The following is a 21,951-nucleotide window of genomic DNA, read 5'->3' on the forward strand; positions in this document are numbered from 1 at the left end:
CTCGAACCACTCGCATCAAGAAAATGGCAAACCAAAGCCACAGTGACAGACTCCCTCTGACCCAGTCCATGGCTAGATTCAAGAAAGTCAGAGACCAGGTACCGCAGAGGTGAAGAGAACTTGGGCCCTCACACACTGCTGCTGGGAACTGAACCTGACACGTGGGCGTCTCACGCCGGGCTTGAGTTTCATCCGTATTGCAAGACCAGACTTGTTCCTTTGTGTGGCTGGGTGGTATCCATTGTAGGCGTGCGGTAGCTGATCCGCCTGTCTGCGGGTGGGTGCCTCTGTGATACTGCTGCTGGCACAGCCTCAGATGGGGGCTGTGTGGACGCGCATCTTCTTCTCTCTGGGGCCTAGGCCTAGGAGTGGAAGTGCTGACCACGTGATAGCTGGTGTGTGCTGAGTGAGCTCGCTGGGTCAGAGGTCAGTTCACGGGGTCAAGGGCGCAGCACTGCAGGAGTCTGCGGTGAGTTCAGTGGGCAGAGCCTGTCTCCTTCTTTCCTCCCTTCACAGCTAGTGCCTGACTGGTGGAAATCCCCAGGTAAATGTAGAAACAGAATAAACTTCACCTCCGATGCCTGACTTCTACCTGCGGCCACTGGTGCCCTCGCCTGAGAACCAGGGCGGGGGGACCCCCCACGTCGTCTGGCTGAAGGGCCCGCCAAGTGATTTGAGCAGGCAGATGTCACCAAGAAGCCCTGACACCATGATGTGGGCTCCCCCAGCTCCAAGAAGACAGCGGTTAAAATCCAAAAAAAATTAGCAGGTGGGGCTGGCGCTGTGGTTAAGCCTCCGCCTGCAGCGCGGGCATTCCACATAGGCACCAGTTTGTGTCCCGGCTGCTCCACTTCTGACCCAGTGTGCTGCTGATGGCCTGGGGAAGCAGTGGAAGACGGCCCAAGTGCTTGGGCCCCTGCACCGCGTGGGAGACCCAGGGGAAACTCCTGACCTCTGGCATCAGAGCAGCCCAGCTTTGCTGTTGTGGCCATTTGGGGAGTGAACCAGCAGATAAAAGATCTCTCTCTCTCTTTCTCTCTCTGCCTCTCCCTCTCTCTGTCTGTAACTTTGCCTCTCAAATAAGTAAATAAATCTTTAAAAAATCTAATAGGTGCACCTATGTCAACCACCCCCCAGCTCAGTTACTCTTGTTTGTTACAGAGCCATCTGCTTCTTGGTCCTGTGCAGGTGGGAGTCCCCACAGTGTGTGCACCTGGTCTCGGCAGCTCTCGGGAGTCCGTGCAATGCTGTCAGCTGAACACGAGTCCATCCTGTAACCCAATAGCTCATGAAATGAGGCACCACCATGAATTATGCAAACCCAGGCATCAGGGAAGCCGAAGTGGCCACTGCCTGTCTACGGCCAGGTGTGGGGTGAGGAGAAACAAGCCGGTGTTCTCAGAGACGTGAACCTTTTTAAGTTAACCACACCATCAGAGCCTCACTGCAAGGTCTGTGTAGCCACAAAACTCCAGGGCTGGCTAACAAGCCTGAGCAGGGAGGCATCGGTGTGCCCCAGACCAGTCTTGTTCCCCATGGGAAGATGGCGCCGCACTCGCCCGCTTCTCCCAGCCTTGAACCCGGCAGCCGCCAGTGAGTCCACTGCCTCCTGCTGGGCCGTAGCCTACAAGGCCCACAGTGCAGCCACGGCCACCGCACCGCCCTGCAGCACAGGGAGAGCCGCGCCCCGTGCAGACTGCGAAACAAGACCCCGCTCCCCTGCAGGGCTGCGGGTTCAGTGTCAGGCAACAGCTGCTGCCAGGTGCTTCCCGGGAACCACGGCGACAGGACAGGGCCACGGCGGTGAAGGTTTTCCTCCAAGTCAGCCCGTGCACGGCACCTGTTCTCAGTGACTCTCCACATGTGTTCACGTTGCAACCCAGAGGCGGGCTGAGGGGGATGCTTGCTGCTCTGATGGGGAATTCAGTTTTGGTGTCTGAAACATTAAATCAAGCCTTTGTGTCTTCCCTTTAAATTAGAAGGCACTGGAAGCCCTTCTAGCATTTGGTGTTGCTTCCACGTGTCGTCCATGAGGTTCTCCTTTCTTTTTTTTTTTTTTGACAGGCAGAGTGGATAGTGAGAGAGAGAGACAGAGAGAAAGGTCTTCCTTTTTGCCGTTGGTTCACCCTCCAATGGCCGCTGAGGCCGGTGCACCGCGCTGATCCGAAGCCAGGAGCCAGGTGCTTCTCCTGGTCTCCCATGGGGTGCAGGGCCCAAGCACTTGGGCCATCCTTCACTGCCTTCCCGGGCCACAGCAGAGAGCTGGCCTGGAAGAGAGGCAACCGGGATAGAATCCGGCGCCCCAACCGGGACTAGAACCCGGTGTGCCGGCGCCGCAAGGCGGAGGATTAGCCGTTAAGCCACGGCGCCGGCCTGAGGTTTTACTTTCAAAACCACTGGTCCCTCAGTGCCTGCGTTATTCCCAGGAGCGGCACGTTCACGCGTGTAAACACAGAGCACACTGATGCCCCGTTACAAAATAGCACGTGCTTTGGCTCAGCCCATCTCACGATGGTTAGACTGTGAGCAAGAAGACAGAACAAGGGCCGGCTGGGCGGCAGGGCCTGTGCCTTTGTCCCCTTGTGTGTGTGACAGAGTACGCAGATGGTGTCGGGCTAGTAGGCTTGTGGTTCTGGAAGCCAAGGGCATGGACCAGCATCTGCTCCGCTGCTGTGGAGGGCCCTGTGGTGGGCAGTGACGTCACACCTCAACACACAGTGAGGGCACTGGCTCGGGTCTCCCTACCTCCCCAGGTGCTGTCATGGGGCGGGTTTGGAGGGAACACATCCAGGCCACGGTGGCTGCCTTAGGGATGAAGTGGTGAGGGCCAGAGAGAAGACTGGTAGCCAAGGCCTTCCATCTGTATACACATGACACTGTGTAACCGCAGTAAACATCAAGTGCGACAGATTAGCAACTTCAGCAACCCCCCCACCCCAGGCTCCCCTAACCTGAATTTCAGATAACCACAAAGGTTGTCAGTACGCGTGAGTCCCAGATGTAGCACGGGACAACTCACACCTGAGAAGGGCTTGTTTATCTGACGGATGCCCTGTGTTTGCCTGTGGCCACCGCAAGGCAAAAGCAGAGAGGCCCTTGCTGGGCACCCAGGTCCTGCTGCTGTCTCCACCCCGACAGCACAAGTCCAAGTCCTGGCAGCCCACGGGTGGATGGTGGCCACTGGGAACCACTCCATCCAGGGCCAGTGGAACCCCGAGCAGATTAAGATGGGCAGAGAAACAACAGAATGAGCTCTTTCTCCAGAGTGCAGTGAAGTCGAACAGCAACGACCTAATCAGTGCCCGCCCCACTGACAACAGGCAGCACGCGGGTGAGGCCTACTCCGCGTGTAACCCTCTGGAAAGGGCAGGATGGGGTAAGGACGTGCCTGGTGAGTAACCCTTGGAAAACGGGGCAGGAAGGGAATGAGGATCTAGCCATGCCCATCGCTCTGGGCTGCTCAGGCAATGTCCCTGTGCAGCACCAGACACCCTCCCAGGCCCTTCCAGAGCATTCTATGAACACAGGGTCAGACGCTCAGGATCAGAGTAGGGGATGTGCCGAGGTTTATTGTGACATTCCAATGGTGGGCTCCAGGCACAGTCCTCATGTGTGCCGGCTATTTCTAGAGGAGACACAACATTCCTGCTAACCAGTCTAACTTGGGGTTTGTCCCAGCTAACCCTAAGAAGTGTTTGTGACTCAGGGCCTTGGTGGATGACTAGTCTTCCCTCAGAGGCTCTAAAACCAAACAGGAGGTAGCTGGGTCCCAGTCTGGGCTACAATCAACAATCTCCCAGAATTGCTGGTTGCCAAGGTCATCTTATCTCACAGGGGACGAGGAGGAGCAGCTGTGTCTCAGGGCATGGATGTCCAGCACACTGTCAGAGGACACAGACATCCACCACACGTGGCGTTCACTGAGGACACAGACATCCACCACACGTGGCATTCACTGAGGACACAGGTTCCACCACTCAAGGAGTTGACTGAGTACATGGGTTCTGCCACACATGGCATTGAGTACATAGGTTCCACCACACATGGCATTGACTGAGAGCACAGGTTCTGCCACATGTGACATTGACTGAGTACACAGGTTCCACCACACAAGGAGTTGACTAAGGACACGGGGTCTGCCACACATGGAGTTGAGTGAGGACACAGATTCCATTACTCATGGAGTTGGTTGAGGACATTTTCTAAGGACATGGGACCTGTCACACATAGAATTGATGGTCTGAGATACAGGGGTCCACTATCCGTAGTGTTGGCTCTCTGAGGACATGGGCATCTACCACACATGGAGTTAACTGTCTGGGACACAGGGGTCCACCACACTGAAGATATCTAAAGATATGGGTACCATCCCACATGGGCGCCAGTTGGTGACTATGTGCTACACTCCCAATCCAGTTCCCAGATAATGGCCTGGGAAAAGCTGAAGAGGATGGCCCAACAGTTTGGGCCCCTATCACCCACATAAGAGACTCAGATGGAACTCCTGCCTCCTGGCTTTAGCTTGGGCCAGTGCAGGCCATTGCAGCCATCTGGAGAGTGAACTAGTAGCTAAATATATATATATATATATATATATATATATATATATATGTGTGTGTGTGTATATATATACATATATAAATATATGTCTCTCCCTCTCTATATAACTCTATCAAAGTAAATAAATTAATTAAAAGACATGGGTACCCATCACATGTGGCATCAGCTGTCTGAAGACACAGAAGTCCATCCCACATAGCATCAGCTGTGTGAGAACAGTCACTCATACACAGGGCACAACTGTGAGGACACAGTCAGTCATACACAGGACATGGCTGTGTGGGGACACAGTTGCTCATACATGGGACATGGTCGTGTGAGGACACAGTCGCTCATACACGGGACATGGCTGTGTGAGGACACAGTCGCTCATACACGGGACATGGCTGTGTGAGGACACAGTCGCTCATACACGGGACATGGCTGTGGGAGGACACAGTCGCTCATACACAGGACATGGCTGTGTGAGGACACAGTCGCTCATACACAGGGCACATCTGTGTGAGGAGATAGTCACACACATGGCACAACTGTGTGAGGACACAGTCACTCATACACAGGGCATGGCTGTGTGAGGACACAGTCACTCATACACGGGACATGGCTGTGGGAGGACACAGTTGTTCACACACACGGCATGGCTGTGTGAGGACACAGTCACTCATACACAGGGCACATCTGTGTGAGGAGATAGTCACACACATGGCACAACTGTGTGAGGACACAGTCACTCATACACACGGCATGGCTGTGTGAGGACAGTCGCTCACCACACAGATCACGGCTGTGTGAGGACACAGTCACTCATACACAGGACACATCTGCGTGAGGACAGTCGCTCACCACACAGATCACGGCTGTGTGAGGACAGACACTACACGTGGCACAGCTGTGTGAGGACAGTCACTCATACACGGCACAGCTGTGCGGGGACACAGTCGCTCATACACAGGCATGGCTGTGTGGGGACAGGCGCTCACCATGGCTGTCTCTGAATGTGGGGTGGGCTCAGCTGAGAGCACTGAGCACCTGTGTTTTCCCTTCCCCAGGACCAGCACCCCATGTCTGAGTGTTTACAAGGTGAAATGGGGCCAAAGCTGTCGCTGCAGCCCCAGAGCAGGGTCCGCTGCTCCACGCCAGCCTGGGCTTTCTCTTCCTTGTGCCTCTGGGGGAGGCAGCTCAAGAGGCCCTGGGCAGAGGGGCCACTGCCCATGCACGGCTGGACCCCGCTCGTGTCCCAGGACGGCTCAGTCCCTTCTCACTGCCCGATGAACGGCCCTTCCTCTGTGCACGTGGCTCTGGGGAGTGGTCTAGGAGACCAGACACATCCCCGATTTGGAGGCCGGGGCTGCCTCCTCCGCGGCGATCCCCTTCATGTCGTCCGGCATCTGCCCATCGGCACGCCACACGTTCAGGTCCCCAAAGATGCCCGTCTCGATCATCTCCTCCTGCCAGGGAATGGGGCAGTTGCCGGTGGCAAACTCCTGAAAGAATTCTGTGTCTGTCTTGTCAAAGACCACACCTTTGACGGTGGAAAAGGCACCGACGTCCTGGATGTTCTTGGCGTAGACCGTCCTGGAGTCCGGGATGAAAGGCGGGATCAGCATCCCTGTGAACACACGGAGAGGCTGAGCCGGGCGCACCGTGAGGCTGCCCCCATCCGCTGCACAGTCCAGAGCCTCACCCCACCCTCCCCATGGGCCCCCCTCCTGCCCCGCCCGGCACTGTCAGACATCAAGCTCAGCTCACCAACCATCCCTGAGGCCGGCTCCTCTTCCCAGTGTGCCGGGGCTGGGTCCCTAGGTGTCACCACGCCCCTCGCACCCCTTCCTCCTCAGCACCCGTGGCCCTGCCCTGGCTGCACCTGGAGCCAGCTTCCACGAAGACCAGGCAGTGGCCCGGGACCGGCCCTGTTCCTGCCTAGGTTCCTGCAGCCCCGTGTGTCCCACCTGGCACTTCCAGACCCAGACCTCTGACAGCTGGGCTCCTTCCCAGGGGGTTGGGGCCCCACCTCACTCTAGGCCCTGGAGGCCCCATCCTCAGGCTCTCAGGCCACACCCACCCTGCCCACTCCATCCTGACAGCTCTCTTGGGTGGAGGCAGCCTTAGGAAGGCTGTGGGGGCATCGAGTGCTGGCTGCACCGGACTGCATGCCCTGTAGCACGTCACAGCCTGACTGCCGTGTCCCCGGGTGGGGGGGGCGTCTACATGTCTCAGACACACACAAGCCCAACCACACACATACACAGGCACAGGTGCACACCATGAATACCCACACACACAGGTACACAGTCTCTGCTGCAGGCAACGGGACGGTAAAGGATGGCAGTGCAGGAGCCCCTCACCCCCAGGCAGAGGCCATGGCTGGGTTAGCGGCCCCTTTGCACACAGGCATGGAGTGAAACACGCAGCTTTGTATGTTTGGGTCAGAGGTTTCCAGCCTGTTATCCTGCACAGACCTCGGCCCTCACACCTGGTCCTAGACCCACCAGGGGGGCACTGGGACTGTGGGCAGGAGAGTGGCTGCGGTGGTGCCCCAGGGCTCTGCCGACATCTTCACCATAGGCAGGGTGGCTCCCAAGGGTCCTTGGCCCAGGTCTGGGATGTGTGACAGTACCACAGCTCCCGGTGTCCTGGCCCAGGCCTAGGGTATGTGACAGTACCACAGCTCCCGGGGTCCCAGCCCAGGCCTAGGGTATGTGACAGTACCACAGTTCCCGGGGTCCCAGCCCAGGCCTAGGGTATGCGACAGTACCACAGTTCCCGGGGTCCCAGCCCAGGCCTAGGGTAAGTGACAGTACCACAGCTCCCGGGGTCCTGGCCCAGGCCTAGGGTATGTGACAGTACCAAGCTCCCGGGGTCCTGGCCCAGGCCTGGGCTGTGTGACAGTACCACAGCTCCCGGGGAACCGGCCCAAGCCTGGGGTGTGTGACAGTACCACAGCTCCTGGGGTCCTGGCCCAGGCCTGGGGTGTGTGACAGTACCACAGCTCCCGGGGTCCTGGCCCAGGCCTGGGCTGTGTGACAGTACCACAGCTCCCGGGGTCCTGGCCCAGGCCTGGGGTGAGTGACAGTACCACAGCTCCCGGGGTCCTGGCCCAGGCCTAGGGTATGTGACATTACCACAGCTCCCGGGGTCCTGGCCCAGGCCTAAGGTATGTGACAGTACCACAGCTCCGGGGGTCCTGGCCCAGGCCTGGGGTATGTGACAGTACCAAGCTCCCGGGGTCCTGGCCCAGGCCTGGGGTGTGTGACAGTACCACAGCTCCCGGGGTCCTGGCCCAGGCCTGGGCTGTGTGACAGTACCACAGCTCCCGGGGTCCTGGCCCAGGCCTGGGCTGTGTGACAGTACCACAGCTCCCGGGGTCCTGGCCCAGGCCTGGGCTGTGTGACAGTACCACAGCTCCCGGGGTCCTGGCCCAAGCCTGGGGTGTGTGACAGTACCACGGCTCCCGGGGTCCCAGCCCAGGCCTGGGGTGAGTGACAGTACCACAGCTCCCGGGGTCCCAGCCCAGGCCTAGGGTATGTGACAGTACCACAGCTCCTGGGGTCCTGGCCCAGGCCTGGGGTATGTGACAGTACCACAGCTCCCGGGGTCCTGGCCCAGGCCTAGGGTATGTGACAGTACCAAGCTCCCGGGGTCCTGGCCCAGGCCTGGGGTATGTGACAGTACCACCGCTCCCGGGGTCCTGGCCCAGGCCTGGGCTGTGTGACAGTACCACAGCTCCCGGGGAACCGGCCCAAGCCTGGGGTGTGTGACAGTACCACAGCTCCCGGGGTCCTGGCCTAGGCCTGGGGTGTGTGACAATACCACAGCTCCCGGGGTCCTGGCCCAGCCCTAGGGTATGTGACAGTACCACAGTTCCCAGAGTCCTGGCCCAGGCCTGGGGTGAGTGACAGTACCACAGATCCCAGGGTCCTGGCCCAAGCCTGGGGCACATGACAGTACCACAGCTCCTGTGGTCCTGGCCCAAACCTGGGGTGTGTGACAGTACCACAGCTCCTGGGGTCCCAGCCCAGGCCTAGAGTATGTGACAGTACCACAGCTCCTGGGGTCCTGGGCCAGGCCTAGGGTATGCGACAGTACCACAGCTCCCGGGGTCCTGGGCCAGGCCTAGGGTAAGTGACAGTACCAAGCTCCTGGGGTCCTGGGCCAGGCCTAGGGTAAGTGACAGTACCACAGCTCCCGGGGTCCTGGGCCAGGCCTAGGGTAAGTGACAGTACCACAGCTCCCGGGGTCCCAGCCCAGGCCTAGGGTATGTGACAGTACCACAGCTCCCGGGGTCCCAGCCCAGGCCTAGGGTATGTGACAGTACCACAGCTCCTGGGGTCCTGGCCCAGGCCTGGGGTGAGTGACAGTACCACAGCTCCTGGGGTCCTGGTCCAGGCCTGGGGTGAGTGACAGTACCACAGCTCCCGGGGTCCCGGCCCAGGCCTGGGCATTAGCCGTACCAGCCTCGAGCTGCCTCCAGTTGATGTCTTTGAAGAGGGGCTGGGTGCGGAGCCGGTCGCAGGACCCGTCGCTGAAGCCCAGGCGCTTCTCGGGGTCCTTCTCCAGCAGTGCCTCGCAGAAGTCCTTGCTGGCTGCGCTGAACTTCTCGGGGTACGAGACGGCCTCCGACAGGATGCGCTGCTTGAGCTCCTTGTTCTCCACCTGCGTGGGCAGACACAGGCTCTCAGACCCCGCAGCCCCGGCCTCAGAGAGGCACATCTGTCCAGTGGGCTCCAGTGAGCACCACTTACAGCCACGCCCACCGGGGTGTGCAGTGTGCAGCAGCAACGGCGCCTGGGGAGTCCAGGCTGTGCACACCCCTGCACCCAAGAGCCCCGCCCCGTGCCCTGTGCTCTGTGCCCGTCCAGGACAGCGCGGCTGTCGGAGTCCAGCGAGCATGCCAGCTCCTGGCAGATCGGAACGCACTTTGCTCTGACACCTGCGTGGAGAGAGCAGGGTGGGGCCTCAGGGGCTGGGACCCCCACCTCAGGGAGGAATAGACGGTGGGCAGGACCCCAGGCAGAGGCCCCAGAGGCTCAGCCTTTCCAAAGGCCCTGCTCCGGAAGAAGCCAGCATTGCCCTGTTTGCCTGGAGCGTAACACTGGTTTCTCCCCAACCCCCAGTGTGCTCTGTGGTTCTGGGGTCCCAGGGCCAGGGCTGGGGTGACACGGAGACCCAGGTGGACAGAACAGAAAGGGCGCAGAGCGGGTGTAACAGGGCAGGCGCAGCCCACTGGACCTCCACCTCCCTCCAGGATGCACAGAGCAGCCACTGGGGAGCCATGAGGCTCCACCTGGGGACATGGATCTGACGGGAGCCAGGCTGTGGGTTGGCCCAGGAATCTCCTGTCCTGACCCTGCTGGGCACCTGCAGCCACAACAGCTGTGTCACCGAGTCCCCTCAGGCTGCCCAGGACCCACAGTAGGAAGCCAAGAGACAGCCCCTTCTCTGCGGGTGTTGCTCCTGCCACAGCTGGCCTTGGGCAGGAGGGAGTGAGGCTTGGGCAGCCCCACAGCAGACCTCAGGACCCCAGACCCGGCTGCCTCTCCCACTGACCTGGGGGAGTCACCATGGAGGCAGGAACCACCTCCAGCATGTGCCCCTCACACCCAGGCCTGGAGCAGCAGTGCCGGGGCGGCCACCCACATCCACGCCGCAGTCCCCTACCTTCTCTCCTCGGGCCCGGAAGGGTCCTCTGGCGGCAATCATCTCGTACAGCGTCACCCCCAAGGCGAAGTAGTCCACGGAGAAGTCGTACTCCTCACTGCGCAGCAGCTCGGGGGCCATGAACCCTGCCCGCGCACACAGAGTGAGCTCAGGGCAGCCGCTGAGCTGCCCTCACCCAGCGCTCACTGCAGCCCCGATGCCCAGGAGCCCTGTGCTGCTGACACTCGGGGCCCGGGCATGCTCGGGGCTGCCCTGTGCACTCTCCCTGTCTAGCACTGCTCCCCACTACAAGGATCAAAAACGCCTCCAGATGCGGCCAACGTCCCGTGGTGAAGGAGCCCACTCCACACGAGGGCCTGCACCTGCTCTGCCCCCACCCCTCATACTCAGGGCAGTGGGGACAGCACACAGCACAACAGCAGACGTGGGGCTGGGGCAGGCAGGTGCAGGGATAGGCACTGAGAGCCACCTCTGACCCCATTCTTCCAGGAAGGACACAGGACAGCTCAAAGTCCAGACATCCCAAGGGCTGACTGACGTCCAGCACCAGGTCCTGCACGCTTATCTGGAGCCCCTGGCCCCGAATGACCTGCATCAGCTTGTCAGCACCTGCAGTGCCCCAACACCTGCACCTGCACAGCCACAGGGCCCACGCTGACACCTGTGCCTGCAAGTGCACACAGCTTGACCTCATGTGGTCCCCAGAGTGCTGAGGACCCAGTGCTGGGTGACAGAGATGCAGGCGATGGCCAGGGACCCACCCAGGCCCCACACTGCCCTTTGGCTTGGCAGGCGAATGCACTACTCATCCACCTGGTTGTTTTTTTTAACATCCTTGTTGGTACCCAAGTCGCTCCTGCACACAGAGGCACCCTCAGTGGGCGTGGCCGTTTTTCAAAGCTGAGTGTTGTCCCAAGCCTTCTCCTCGGCCTCACTCCCACCTCGAGGTTGGGGCCCATGTGACCTGTGTCTGTGTGTCTCCCCTGGCTCCTCGCCAACGTGGCTCTGGGGGAGCTGTGCCCCCAGCACCGGCAGACCCTGGTCTCCCCGAGACAGAAATTCAACCCAGTCACATTTCCAACGTGTTTTCTGGGTATTTGTCATCAATTCAACCCCAAATGCTATAACAGACGATCCTCTGATCCATTCAGTATTTCATCAGTCTCACCCACATGAGAAAGTCTTCCAGAACCTTCTTTCCCACTCCAGTCTGGACCCTCCCATCACCCTGAACCTCTGCAACTTTCTGGCCTTGTCCCAGGTACAGCCCCTCTGTGCTCCCTGAGTCTTGTCCAGCAGTTCCCTGAGGAAGACAGCTGAGCACTGTTTCCAAGAACTTCACACTAACTAGACTAACGTTTGGCGGCTGGTTTGGCTGGGTATAAAAATCTGGGTTGTGACTCATCTCTCGGCTCCCTTGCCTCCTTGCTGCAGCATTACTGGAGGAGGTCAAGGCCACTCCGGCCCCCACACCTCCTGGAGGCTGGTGGCTCCCCTCTGTCCCTGCTCACATCAGTGCTCTATAGGGTCCATGTCCACCGTGTGCAGGGTGTTTCCATGTGGAAACTCAGGCTGCTCCCTCTGGGAATTCTCTGGACATACTCCAGGGGCCTCTCCCCTCTCCACACATCTTCTTTCTCTGCAGGACAACTGCTGTCCAAGCATTGGACTTTCTGGGCGGGTCTGACATCATGTGCTTTGTCCTGTTTTCCACCAGTCGCTTTCTGGGTGAAACCCAACCTTCGCTCAGACTGCGCTATGTCTCTCTCCTCCCTCCTGCGATCACTTCCAGAGCACCCTGCTCCCGCGGAGGTGAGCATCACTTGGGCCTCAGTTCTCGTCCCCTCTGTGGTCTTGCTCCCCGTGAGTCACGTCCCCTCCACTGCTTTGCTTCTAGCTGTCCTCAGAGCTTGGTGGTCTTCGGGGGCTGGCTGGTATCTAAGCCAGGACGGCACAGATGCTGGATGTGGTGCGGTGGTGACCATGCCTCAGGGGAAGGAGGCACCCTGGGTTCTTTTGTCAGGGAAGTGTCTCCCTCACCACCTCCAGACTTTCCCCCTTGAACCAGTCAGCCTGCAGAGGCGGCCTCCACGGTCCTGAGCTCAGCTGGAGGTGAGGCCTGGGGAAGCTCAGGGACCTGAGCCCCTCCCTGCACGGCTGGCCCTCCACCCACCGGGGTGTCCATCTCAGAGGCTTCCAGTCAGTGTCGTCTCCAGAGAACGAGGCATCAGAACAAGGCACATCAGAGACCGCGCCAGGGGTTGTGTGAGGAGGACGGACATTAAGGAGATGCAGCTGCCCTCAGTCAATCGGCCCACGGCAGATGCCGCCCTCGCCGGTCACTCAGACTGCTGGGGCCTTCTCAAGGCTGCACCAGCACACCTCCCCCCCGCCCACTGCCCACCTCTGGCTACCACGGCGCTGCTGCTGTCCATGTGGACATGTGTGTGTGCTTTTGGGAAAACCCCTTGCTGCCCAACACTAGGACTTCAGCAGAGAAAGTAACACATGTGTTCAGGCACCTGCCTGGACCATGAAAACATCCCATAGCTACTTCCAAACACTTCACCCAATTCCGCTCCATTGCCTGGAGAGCGTGGCTGCCGGTGGGTCTCACCAGGGTCTGGTGTCCTCATTGTTAGCATCTTGTCAACGGTCACCGAGACTCCTGAGATGCCACGGACAGCCTGTACTGGCCAACGCCTGGCAGCAACATCTTACCGACACGCCCTCTGCTTTGTGGAAACCAGGTCTCCATGACCCTGAGGGCATTGTCCCCTCTGCACCTGCCCGGAGCCCGCCCCTGCCAGGCTCCCATGCAGGCTCCTCACTGGTGCTCCTCCCCCCAGCAGAGCACACGGGTCCAGTGGAGCGGCTTCTCTGGGCTGCCCGTGGGTGCTGCCAGGCTGCCCAAGCCCACCATGGCCTCAGGGTGTCCTCAGTGAAGTAGCTCCCAGCAGGTGCCTGTTGCTGGGCCACCTGTCAGCTCCAGCCACACCCTCCCCGGCTCCTTTGCTCCCTCCAGAACCTCCCCCCCACTCTTTCCTGCCAGTCACCTTCCCGGCTACAGCAAAACCAGATGCCTCCCTGCCCAGCACTCTGCCTGCCGAACTGGGCCCAGCCCCAGGCCCTCTGCAGGGATGACGGTACCTACCCTGCAGTGCTCCGTGCACCTGAGGTGCCCCTCCCACCCAAGGAGTAACCAGAGGGGACTCAGGACTGTTCCACAGGCAGAGGCGTAGGCCCAGCCCAGCAGCCGGGGCTCCCGACTGCTCTGTGTCTCAGCCCCGTGTACTCTTGAGCATCCCGTCAGATGCCACCCAGCAAGTGGAGGAGGGAGAGAGGGCGTGAGAGAGTGGATGGGAGACAGAGTGAAAGAGCGACTGAGTGCATGGGTGAGTGGGTGAGTGGGTGAGTGGGTGGGAAAGTAAATCAATGAGTGAGTGAGGAGTGGATGAGTGAGCCAGTGACCACACGAGTGGATGGGAATGAGTAACTGGGACTGAATGGGTGAGTGAGCGAGTGAGAGGTTCAGTGAGTGGGAGAAGAGTGAGTGGATAAGCAAGTGGGTGAGTGGGCGAGTGAGCGAGGAGAGGGAGGGTGGACTCCGTCTTGGTCTCCTCACTGGTTCTTATCACACCGGCCCCTCCCACAGGAAAGGCTGAGGGCAGAGCAGTGACCACCTGCTGTGTGTGGAGCGGATCCCTGCCTTTTGGTGGGCTGATCAGGGACCAAACGTGGGGCCTCTGCTGTGGGTGGCCCTAGCCGGGCCAAGGGCAGGGGAGGAAGATCCAGAAGGCAACTCTGTGGCTTTGCTGACCCAGGCTCCTAACTGCTGCCCGACTTCAACACTTGTGGGGTCTGTGATGCAGAGAGTGGAAGCCCCAGCGCTGGAGTCCTGCATCCCCCTGACTCCAGAAGAAACCCCAGGCTGGAAGCCAGGACAAAGGCAGCAGCGCCCTCTAGTGGCTACAGGCACTGAGCAAGTCAGTCTGGTCCCCAAGGTTCAACGCCTCAAACCCTGGCTTTGGTGTGGATCAGCGTGTGCATTCTGCAGACAGAACGGGGCTCGGGCTCTCAGGACAATGTAGGCGGGGCGGACCCCCTTCTGCTGCGGGGCTGCTCCAGGCCAAGCTGCTTCCGGCTTCTTCTCAGAGCTTCCAGCCCGGGGGGGCCTCGGTGGAGCCTGAATCCCATGCTGAGGCAGCGCAGCGTGGCCAGGAGGAGCCAGTGCAGCCGCTCTTCCCTGGCACTGAGAGGAACGTGGGCATTCCGGTCCAGACGCCCCACGCCCGGCCCCAGGCTGCAGGTGAGAGCAGCCGGGCGACGGACGCAAGTGCAAGGATTCGGAGGATCCCACGACACACGCCAGACCCAAATCGCCGCCGCACAGTCCCCAGCTCAGGGGCGGCACTTCCTCCCCAAGGCCAAAACAACCCATGTGGAAAAGAAAGTCCATAGGACGCCCTGTCAGAAACAAGCCTGATCCTGTCAAGCCACAGAGAGTGCACAGGAGAGAGGTGGGAGTGGGGGTGCGGCCTGGCCGCTGCACGCAGGTGCCAGATGTGACCACAACGCTCACAACACACCCTAGGCTCAGAGGGGCACAGGCTCCCCCAAGGTCACAGCCAACAAGCGAGGGGCCTGGAACACAGACCCTACCCACTCCTCCTGCCTGGGGGATGCAGCAGAACTCACACGTGCATACACATGTGTGACATGTTCACATGTGTGCACACACAGAGACCAAACACATGTACACATGCATGTGCATAAGGAGATACCGACATACTTATGTAAGTGCACACGTGCAAAAAGCATAAAAGAGATACATGCATGGCTACGTGTGTGCACGCTCAATACATGCAATGCACTTGCATGCGGACATGAATGTGTGTGCAGCGGCACATGTATGTGCTGGCATGCATGAGACACGCATGTGTACGTGTGTCTACAATGTAAAGACCTACATTGATGTGCACGCATATGCACAAACACAGGCACGTGCATAGTCACACGTGTGCACTCTGGCACAGAAGTACATGTTCAGGTTGGCAAGCGCATATGCACACACATCTCCACATCCAAATGCATGCACACAGCGCACAGGCTGCGTGTTGTTGGAAGCCTTTGAGGACATGCGTGATGCATCTGGCCCTGTCCCCACTACTCTGTGGCATGACCCCTGAAGACTCGGGGCTCCGACCTCCATCAGGGTCTGGACAACCTCATGTTGGGGACACATCTGGTCATCATCGGCCATCACAGCACCAACACGCAGCGTCCACCACAGACAGCAGGCACAGCTGTCAAACCAATAGGACTTTTAAGGTGCGTGTGTGTGTGTGCGTGTGTGTGCAGGGAACACAGAGCCTCTGGGTGCAACCTGACCATGGCTGTTGCCTTGAGGGTGAGGGGCCACTTCGCCCTGCCCTATCCCCCTGAGCCACCCTCCCCCAGCCCCAGAGACGGCTGCGCCGAGGCTCCCAGCTGTGCAGCCCGCGGAGCCCACCCTGCCCTCAGCCTCACCTGGGGTCCCTGCGTAGCCCTTGGTCTTGGTCTGCCCCTCCTTCAGCTCCACAGCCAGCCCAAGGTCGGAAATCCGGATATTGCCTGCGAGCAAACACAGCTGAGGTGACGCCACCACACAGCATCTGGGCACCTGGCAAGTCTAGGCCACTTGGGGCCATCACCTACCTCTGCACACACACTACCCTGTGCACACACGCCACACACGTCACATTACACCACACACATAACACCACACACACATATCACCCACATCATACCACATACGTCACACCACATACATCACACCACACACACATCACATCACACAATAACACACATCACATCACACTATACACACATCACACCACACACATACATCCACCACACACACACCACACACATCACACTACACACACATCACACCACACATGAACATAACACCACACACACATCACACCACATACATCACACATCATACCACACACACATCACACCACACACATAACACCACACATACATATCACCCACATCATACCACACATACACATCACACACATCACACCACACCATAATACACATCACACACATCACACCACACATACACATCACACACATCACACCACACCATAATACACATCACACACATCACACCACACATGAACATAACACCACACACATATCACACCACACACACATAACACCACATACACTACACAATCACACCACATACATACACATCCACCACTCACATACCACACACATCACACATCACACACATCACACCACACATGAACATAACACCACACACACATCACACTGCACACACTACACAAATCACACCACACACACATAACACCACATACACTACACAATCACACCACACACATACACATCCACCACTCACATACCACACACATCACACATCACACACACCACACCACACATGAACATAAAACCACACACACATCACACCACACACACTACACAAATCACACCACACACATCACACCACATACATACACATCCACCACACACATCACACATCACACACACCACACCACACCACACACATCACACCACACACATACATCCACCACATACACACACACATCACACATACACATCACACCACATACACTACACAAATCACACCACGCACACACAACACCACATACATCACACCACAATCACACCACACACACATCACACCACACACATACATCCACCACACACACACACACATCCACCACTCACACACCACACACATCACACACATCACACCACACACATACACATCCACCACTCACATACCACACACATACACATCACACACATACACCACACACATACATCCACCACACACACACACATCACACATACACATCACACACATCACACCACATACACTACACAAATCACACCACACACACACAACACCACATACATCACACCACAATCACACCACACATACATCACACACAACACACATACACATCCACCACTCACATACCACATACATCATACCACACACACATCACACCACACACACACCACACATACACATCACACCACACACATACATCCACCACACACACACACACACACACCACACATACACATCACACCCATCACATCACACCACACACACATCACACCACGCACACTACACAAATCACACCACACACACATACATCCACCACACACACACACACTCACACACACATCACACACACATCACACCACACACCCTCCCTGGCCTGACTGCAGAGGAGCCAAGCACCGGCCACGCCCACGCTGGGATCTGGGGACAACCCGCTCACAGCTCCGTCCCCCCCAGGTCTGCTCTGGCCCAGCTTGGCCCCAGCTCCGCTGTGAATAAACAGACCCCTCCACCCGCGCGTGTGTGTGCCAGCTCCACGGCCGCAGGGCTCCGCGGGCATCCGGGCCTCTGGCGCTCACCGTCGTTGTCCAGCAGCACGTTCTCGGGCTTGAGGTCGCGGTAGACGATGCGCCGCTGGTGCAGGTGCTCCAGGCCGCTGATGATCTGGGCCGTGTAGAAGACGGCGCGCGGCTCGGGGAAGCCGGGGTTCTCCTCATCCACGTTGTAGATGTGGTACCTGGGGGCAGAGCACGGGGCTGCGGCCACAACCCAGAGCCGCGCCCCCTGCTGGGGGCCGGCGGGAGGGCAGAATGTGAGGCGGCCGCCCAGGGAGGCCCGCAGCCAGCGAGGCCGGGAACAAGATGGCACGGAGCGCCGCCCGGGCGCCAACTGGGGAGCCAGCAAGGGGAGGCAGGCTGGGCACATGCGGGCCCCCGGCCGGCCCGGACAGGCGCGTGTACCTCACCTCGCCGCCCCGGGCCCCAGCCGGCCCCGCCTCGGGCCCCAGCCGCCCCGTGTACCCCCACGTCCCCACCCCACCCCGCCAGGCCCGTGTACCCCCATGTCCCCCTCCCCGGCCCCGCCAGGCCCGTGTACCCCCACATCACCGCCCCGGCCCCGCCAGGCCCGTGTACCCCCACGTCCCCGCCCTGCCCCGCCAGGCCCGTGTACCCCCACGTCCCCCTCCCCGGCCCCGCCAGGCCCGTGTACCCCCACGTCCCCCCCCCGGCCCCGCCAGGCCCGTGTACCCCCACGTCCCCCCCCCCCGGCCCCGCCAGGCCCGTGTACCCCCACGTCCCCCCCCCCCGGCCCCGCCAGGCCCGTGTACCCCCACGTCCCCCCCCCGGCCCCGCCAGGCCCATGTACCCCCACGTCCCCGCCCCGGCCCCGCCAGGCCCGTGTACCCCCACGTCCCCGCCCTGCCCCGCCAGGCCCGCGGACCTCACGTCGCCGCCGTTCATGATGGTCATCACCAGGCACAAGTCCGTCCTGGTTTCAAACGCGTAGGCCAAGGACACGATGAACCGGCTGTGCACTTTTGCTAGAATCTTCTTCTCCACCATGGCACCCTGAGAGGCAGACGTGGGGAGAGAACTCGCGCTGGGCCCGAGGGCGGGAGGGCGCCATGGAGACCGGCGCGGGGAATCTATTTCAAGCCAGACTGTCAAACTTTAAAGTCGTGTGCCGTGTGCCCCGTCCACACACAGGGCACTTGGGAGTCCTGCCCAGCCCAGCCAGGGGAGGCTCAGCCTGCCAGACCCCTCTCGCTCTCCATGCCTCTTCCCAAGCCACTCCCCACGCTGCAGACGGCCGGCGGGCGTGCACTGACCGCACCTCGAATCCAACAGCAGCCACGGTCACTTCCACCGACACCCCAGCTAACCTCTGGCTCAGGGTCAAGGGCCGAGACTCAGGAGGCGGCTGCTGTGTGGCCCCACCCACGCCAGGAGCCAGGAGCCTCCAGGGGCTGCGTCCCCAAGACTAAGCAGCTTTCCCTGATCCTGCCCAGATGGACATGGACACCAGCGACGGCAGGGGTCAAACAGGAGGGGCCCCACCACCCCGGCCCCTGGAACAGTGGCGTTCGGGGAGCAGCACTCCTGCACGCCCTGAGTGTCCGGGATGCCGGCCGGACACAGCCCTGCTGCCCTCGTGTGCCTCTGTCGCAGCAGAAGCGGGGCTTCAGCAGGGGCTTCCCGAGAGGGGGGCCAGGAGCCCAAGGGACAGTGCCCCCACAAAATGCTCTCCCTCCCACTCACTCCTGGCTCACAAGCTCGCGGCCCAAGGTACAGCGACCAGGTGGGACGGAGCTTGCAGGCACGGCACTGCCGAGGCACCGCTGCCCCCATGTACACGCCAGCCAGGGGCCCCTGCGACTCTCAGCAGGCTTCCCACCAAGCTGGAGCCCCAGCCGGAGCCCCAGCCGGAGCCCCAGCCGGAACCTCAACCAGTCCCCTCCGCCTGCCGGAGCCCCAGCCGGAACCCCAGCACATCCCCTCCGCCTGCCAGAGCCCCAGCCGGAACCTCAGCCAGTCCCCTCCACCTGCCGGAGCCCCAGCCAGAACCCCAGCCAGAGCCCCAGCACATCCCATCCGCCTGCCAGAACCCCAGCTGGAACCCCAGCCAGAGCCCCAGCCGGAACCCCAGCACATCCCCCCTGCCTGCCCGCGGCTGCCGCCCACTCACCTGGTAGCCCTTCCTCTTCTTCAGCCGCTTCTTGTTCAGCTTCTTGCAGGCATACATCTTGCCGGTTGCCTTCATCTGGCAGGCCGACACCTCCCCAAAGCCCCCTTTCCCCAGGACCCTGAAGTCCAGGAACCAGTCCTCCCCGATGGGCTGGGCCTCCAGCCACTTCCACTGCAGGAAGCGCAGGAAGTACAGGCTGTCCAGGTACTCCTGGAAGGGGGCCTGGCTCAGGTGTGCCAGGGTGGCCTGCAGCAGTGGCTGGAAGAGGCCGTCCTGGCTGGCCACGGGCCCCTCCTTCACCCTGGCCACCGTCCCCTCATCCAGGAAGCTGCAGAAGAGCTTGGCCTGCGGGTCCAGGTACTCGGCCAGGATGGCCCGGGCCTTCTGTGGCCGCAAGTCGTCGTCGGCCGTGTCATAGTCCTCAATGTCCTTCCAGAGCTCCAGGGCCGGCACATGCCTCCCGTCCGTCCCCAGGAACTGCTGGAAGAGCCGCTTGCCAATGGGCTGCTCCGTGCACAGGCTGTCGAACTCCAGGCTGAGGCCAGCCCGGAGACCCTCGCACTTGGACAGCGGGGGCAGCTTGAGCTTGGCCAGGTACTTCTTGTCCCGGGAGGACGGGGCGATGCTGCCATCGAAACTGCCCCGGGCGGCGATGAAGGCAGAGTTGGCCACCACCGTCTCCAAGGCTCCGAAATCCATCCTGGTGCTGACCTCCCGCCCACTTCAAGCACAAGGAGTCATCGGCTGAGGCCTGACCCTCTGTCCTTGGCCTGTGGCCCGTTCCTGCCCGCCCAGGACGAGGGAGATGTCCTCTGAGGCGAGGATGCTGGCCACCTGCTGGGAAGCCCCTGCGACCCAGGGCTGACGCAGCACTGGGCTAAATCCCAGTCGGGGTCACCGAGGACACGTAGGGGTCACCAGCAGGTGCAGACAATCCCCTAAGCCGCTCCGAGGTGGATTAGACGGACCTTCAGCTTGGGGCCTGGCTTCGTTTTCCCCCAGGAAGGGCAAACCCCCGGGAGGAGCATGAGATTCATCCTGAGCTGATCTGTCCACCGCCCGGCCCAGCAGCAGGGCTGGAACCGACCACTTCTGCGGAGAAACTCACTGCGTGACGATGGCTGGCTGGTTTCCCCCATGATGCTCCATTTCTAGTTTTAAGAAAAATGCGAGTGAGAGGAAAACCAGCCAATAACAGGAATGTGGAGAGCAGCTTCTGGGGAGGGGGTTCTGAAGGCGAGACCACCAGCTCCGAATTGTTTTTCTTCTTCTCGCCTGGGACTTGCAGACAGCAGCTTTGCTAAGGTGAAAGAAAGAACCAGGGACAAGACGACCCAGGAGCGACCCCAGACTGAGGCCCACCCAGAGCAAAGCAGGCAATGAGAATACAGAAGCCAGGGACACACCTGAGCCACACCTGAGCCACACCTGAGATGCCTGGGCCACACCCCCAGGACACAGCAGGCCACACCTGGAACACCACTGAGACACCTGGAACACAGCTGAGATACCTGGGCCACACCCCCAGGACACAGCAGGGCACACCTGGAACACCACTGAGACACCTGGAACACAGCTGAGATACCTGGGCCACACCCCCAGGACACAGCAGGGCACACCTGGAACACCACTGAGACACCTGGAACACAGCTGGGGCACACCTGAGCACCTGGGCCACACCTGAGCCACACCTGAGATACCTGGGCCACACCCCCAGGACACAGCAGGGCACACCTGGAACACCACTGAGACACCTGGAACACAGCTGAGATACCTGGGCCACACCCCCAGGACACAGCAGGGGCACACCTGGAACACCACTGAGACACCTGGAACACAGCTGAGATACCTGGGCCACACCCCCAGGACACAGCAGGCACACCTGGAACACCACTGAGACACCTGGAACACACCTGAGATACCTGGGCCACACCCCCAGGACACAGCAGGGCACACCTGGAACACCACTGAGACACCTGGAACACAGCTGAGGCACACCTGAGCACCTGGGCCACACCTGAGCCACACCTGAGATACCTGGGCCACACCCCCAGGACACAGCAGGGCACACCTGGAACACCACTGAGACACCTGGAACACAGCTGAGATACCTGGGCCACACCCCCAGGACACAGCAGGCCACACCTGGAACACCA

General features: G+C 60.2%; 1 protein-coding gene across 1 annotated transcript; it reads right to left on the bottom strand.

Moving 5' to 3' along the window:
- Window positions 1-5,870: 5,870 nt before the first annotated feature.
- GRK1 (G protein-coupled receptor kinase 1) lies at window positions 5,871-20,494 on the bottom strand. The gene is made up of 7 exons (XM_062195248.1): window positions 19,796-20,494; window positions 18,551-18,678; window positions 17,689-17,846; window positions 15,748-15,831; window positions 10,219-10,343; window positions 9,012-9,213; window positions 5,871-6,169 (listed from the first exon to the last, which is right to left on the bottom strand). The coding sequence occupies exons 1-7, from the start codon at window positions 20,492-20,494 to the stop codon at window positions 5,871-5,873; spliced, it is 1,695 nt and encodes a 564-aa protein (XP_062051232.1).
- Between the last annotated feature and the right edge of the window lie 1,457 nt (window positions 20,495-21,951).

The sequence above is a fragment of the Lepus europaeus genome, chromosome 6 (genome assembly GCF_033115175.1).
Source record: "Lepus europaeus isolate LE1 chromosome 6, mLepTim1.pri, whole genome shotgun sequence".
Classification (NCBI taxonomy): domain Eukaryota; kingdom Metazoa; phylum Chordata; class Mammalia; order Lagomorpha; family Leporidae; genus Lepus; species Lepus europaeus.

Excerpts from the sequence above, each read along its gene's own strand:
- GRK1 (XM_062195248.1), bottom strand. The coding sequence starts at position 20,494 with ATGGATTTCGGAGCCTTGGAGACGGTGGTGGCCAACTCTGCCTTCATC. Across the intron at positions 18,679-19,795 it reads AGAAGAGGAAGGGCTACCAG|GGTGCCATGGTGGAGAAGAA; the intron begins GTGAGTGGGCGG and ends TCTGCCTCTCAG. Across the intron at positions 9,214-10,218 it reads TCCGGGCCCGAGGAGAGAAG|GTGGAGAACAAGGAGCTCAA; the intron begins GTAGGGGACTGC and ends CTGCCCACGCAG.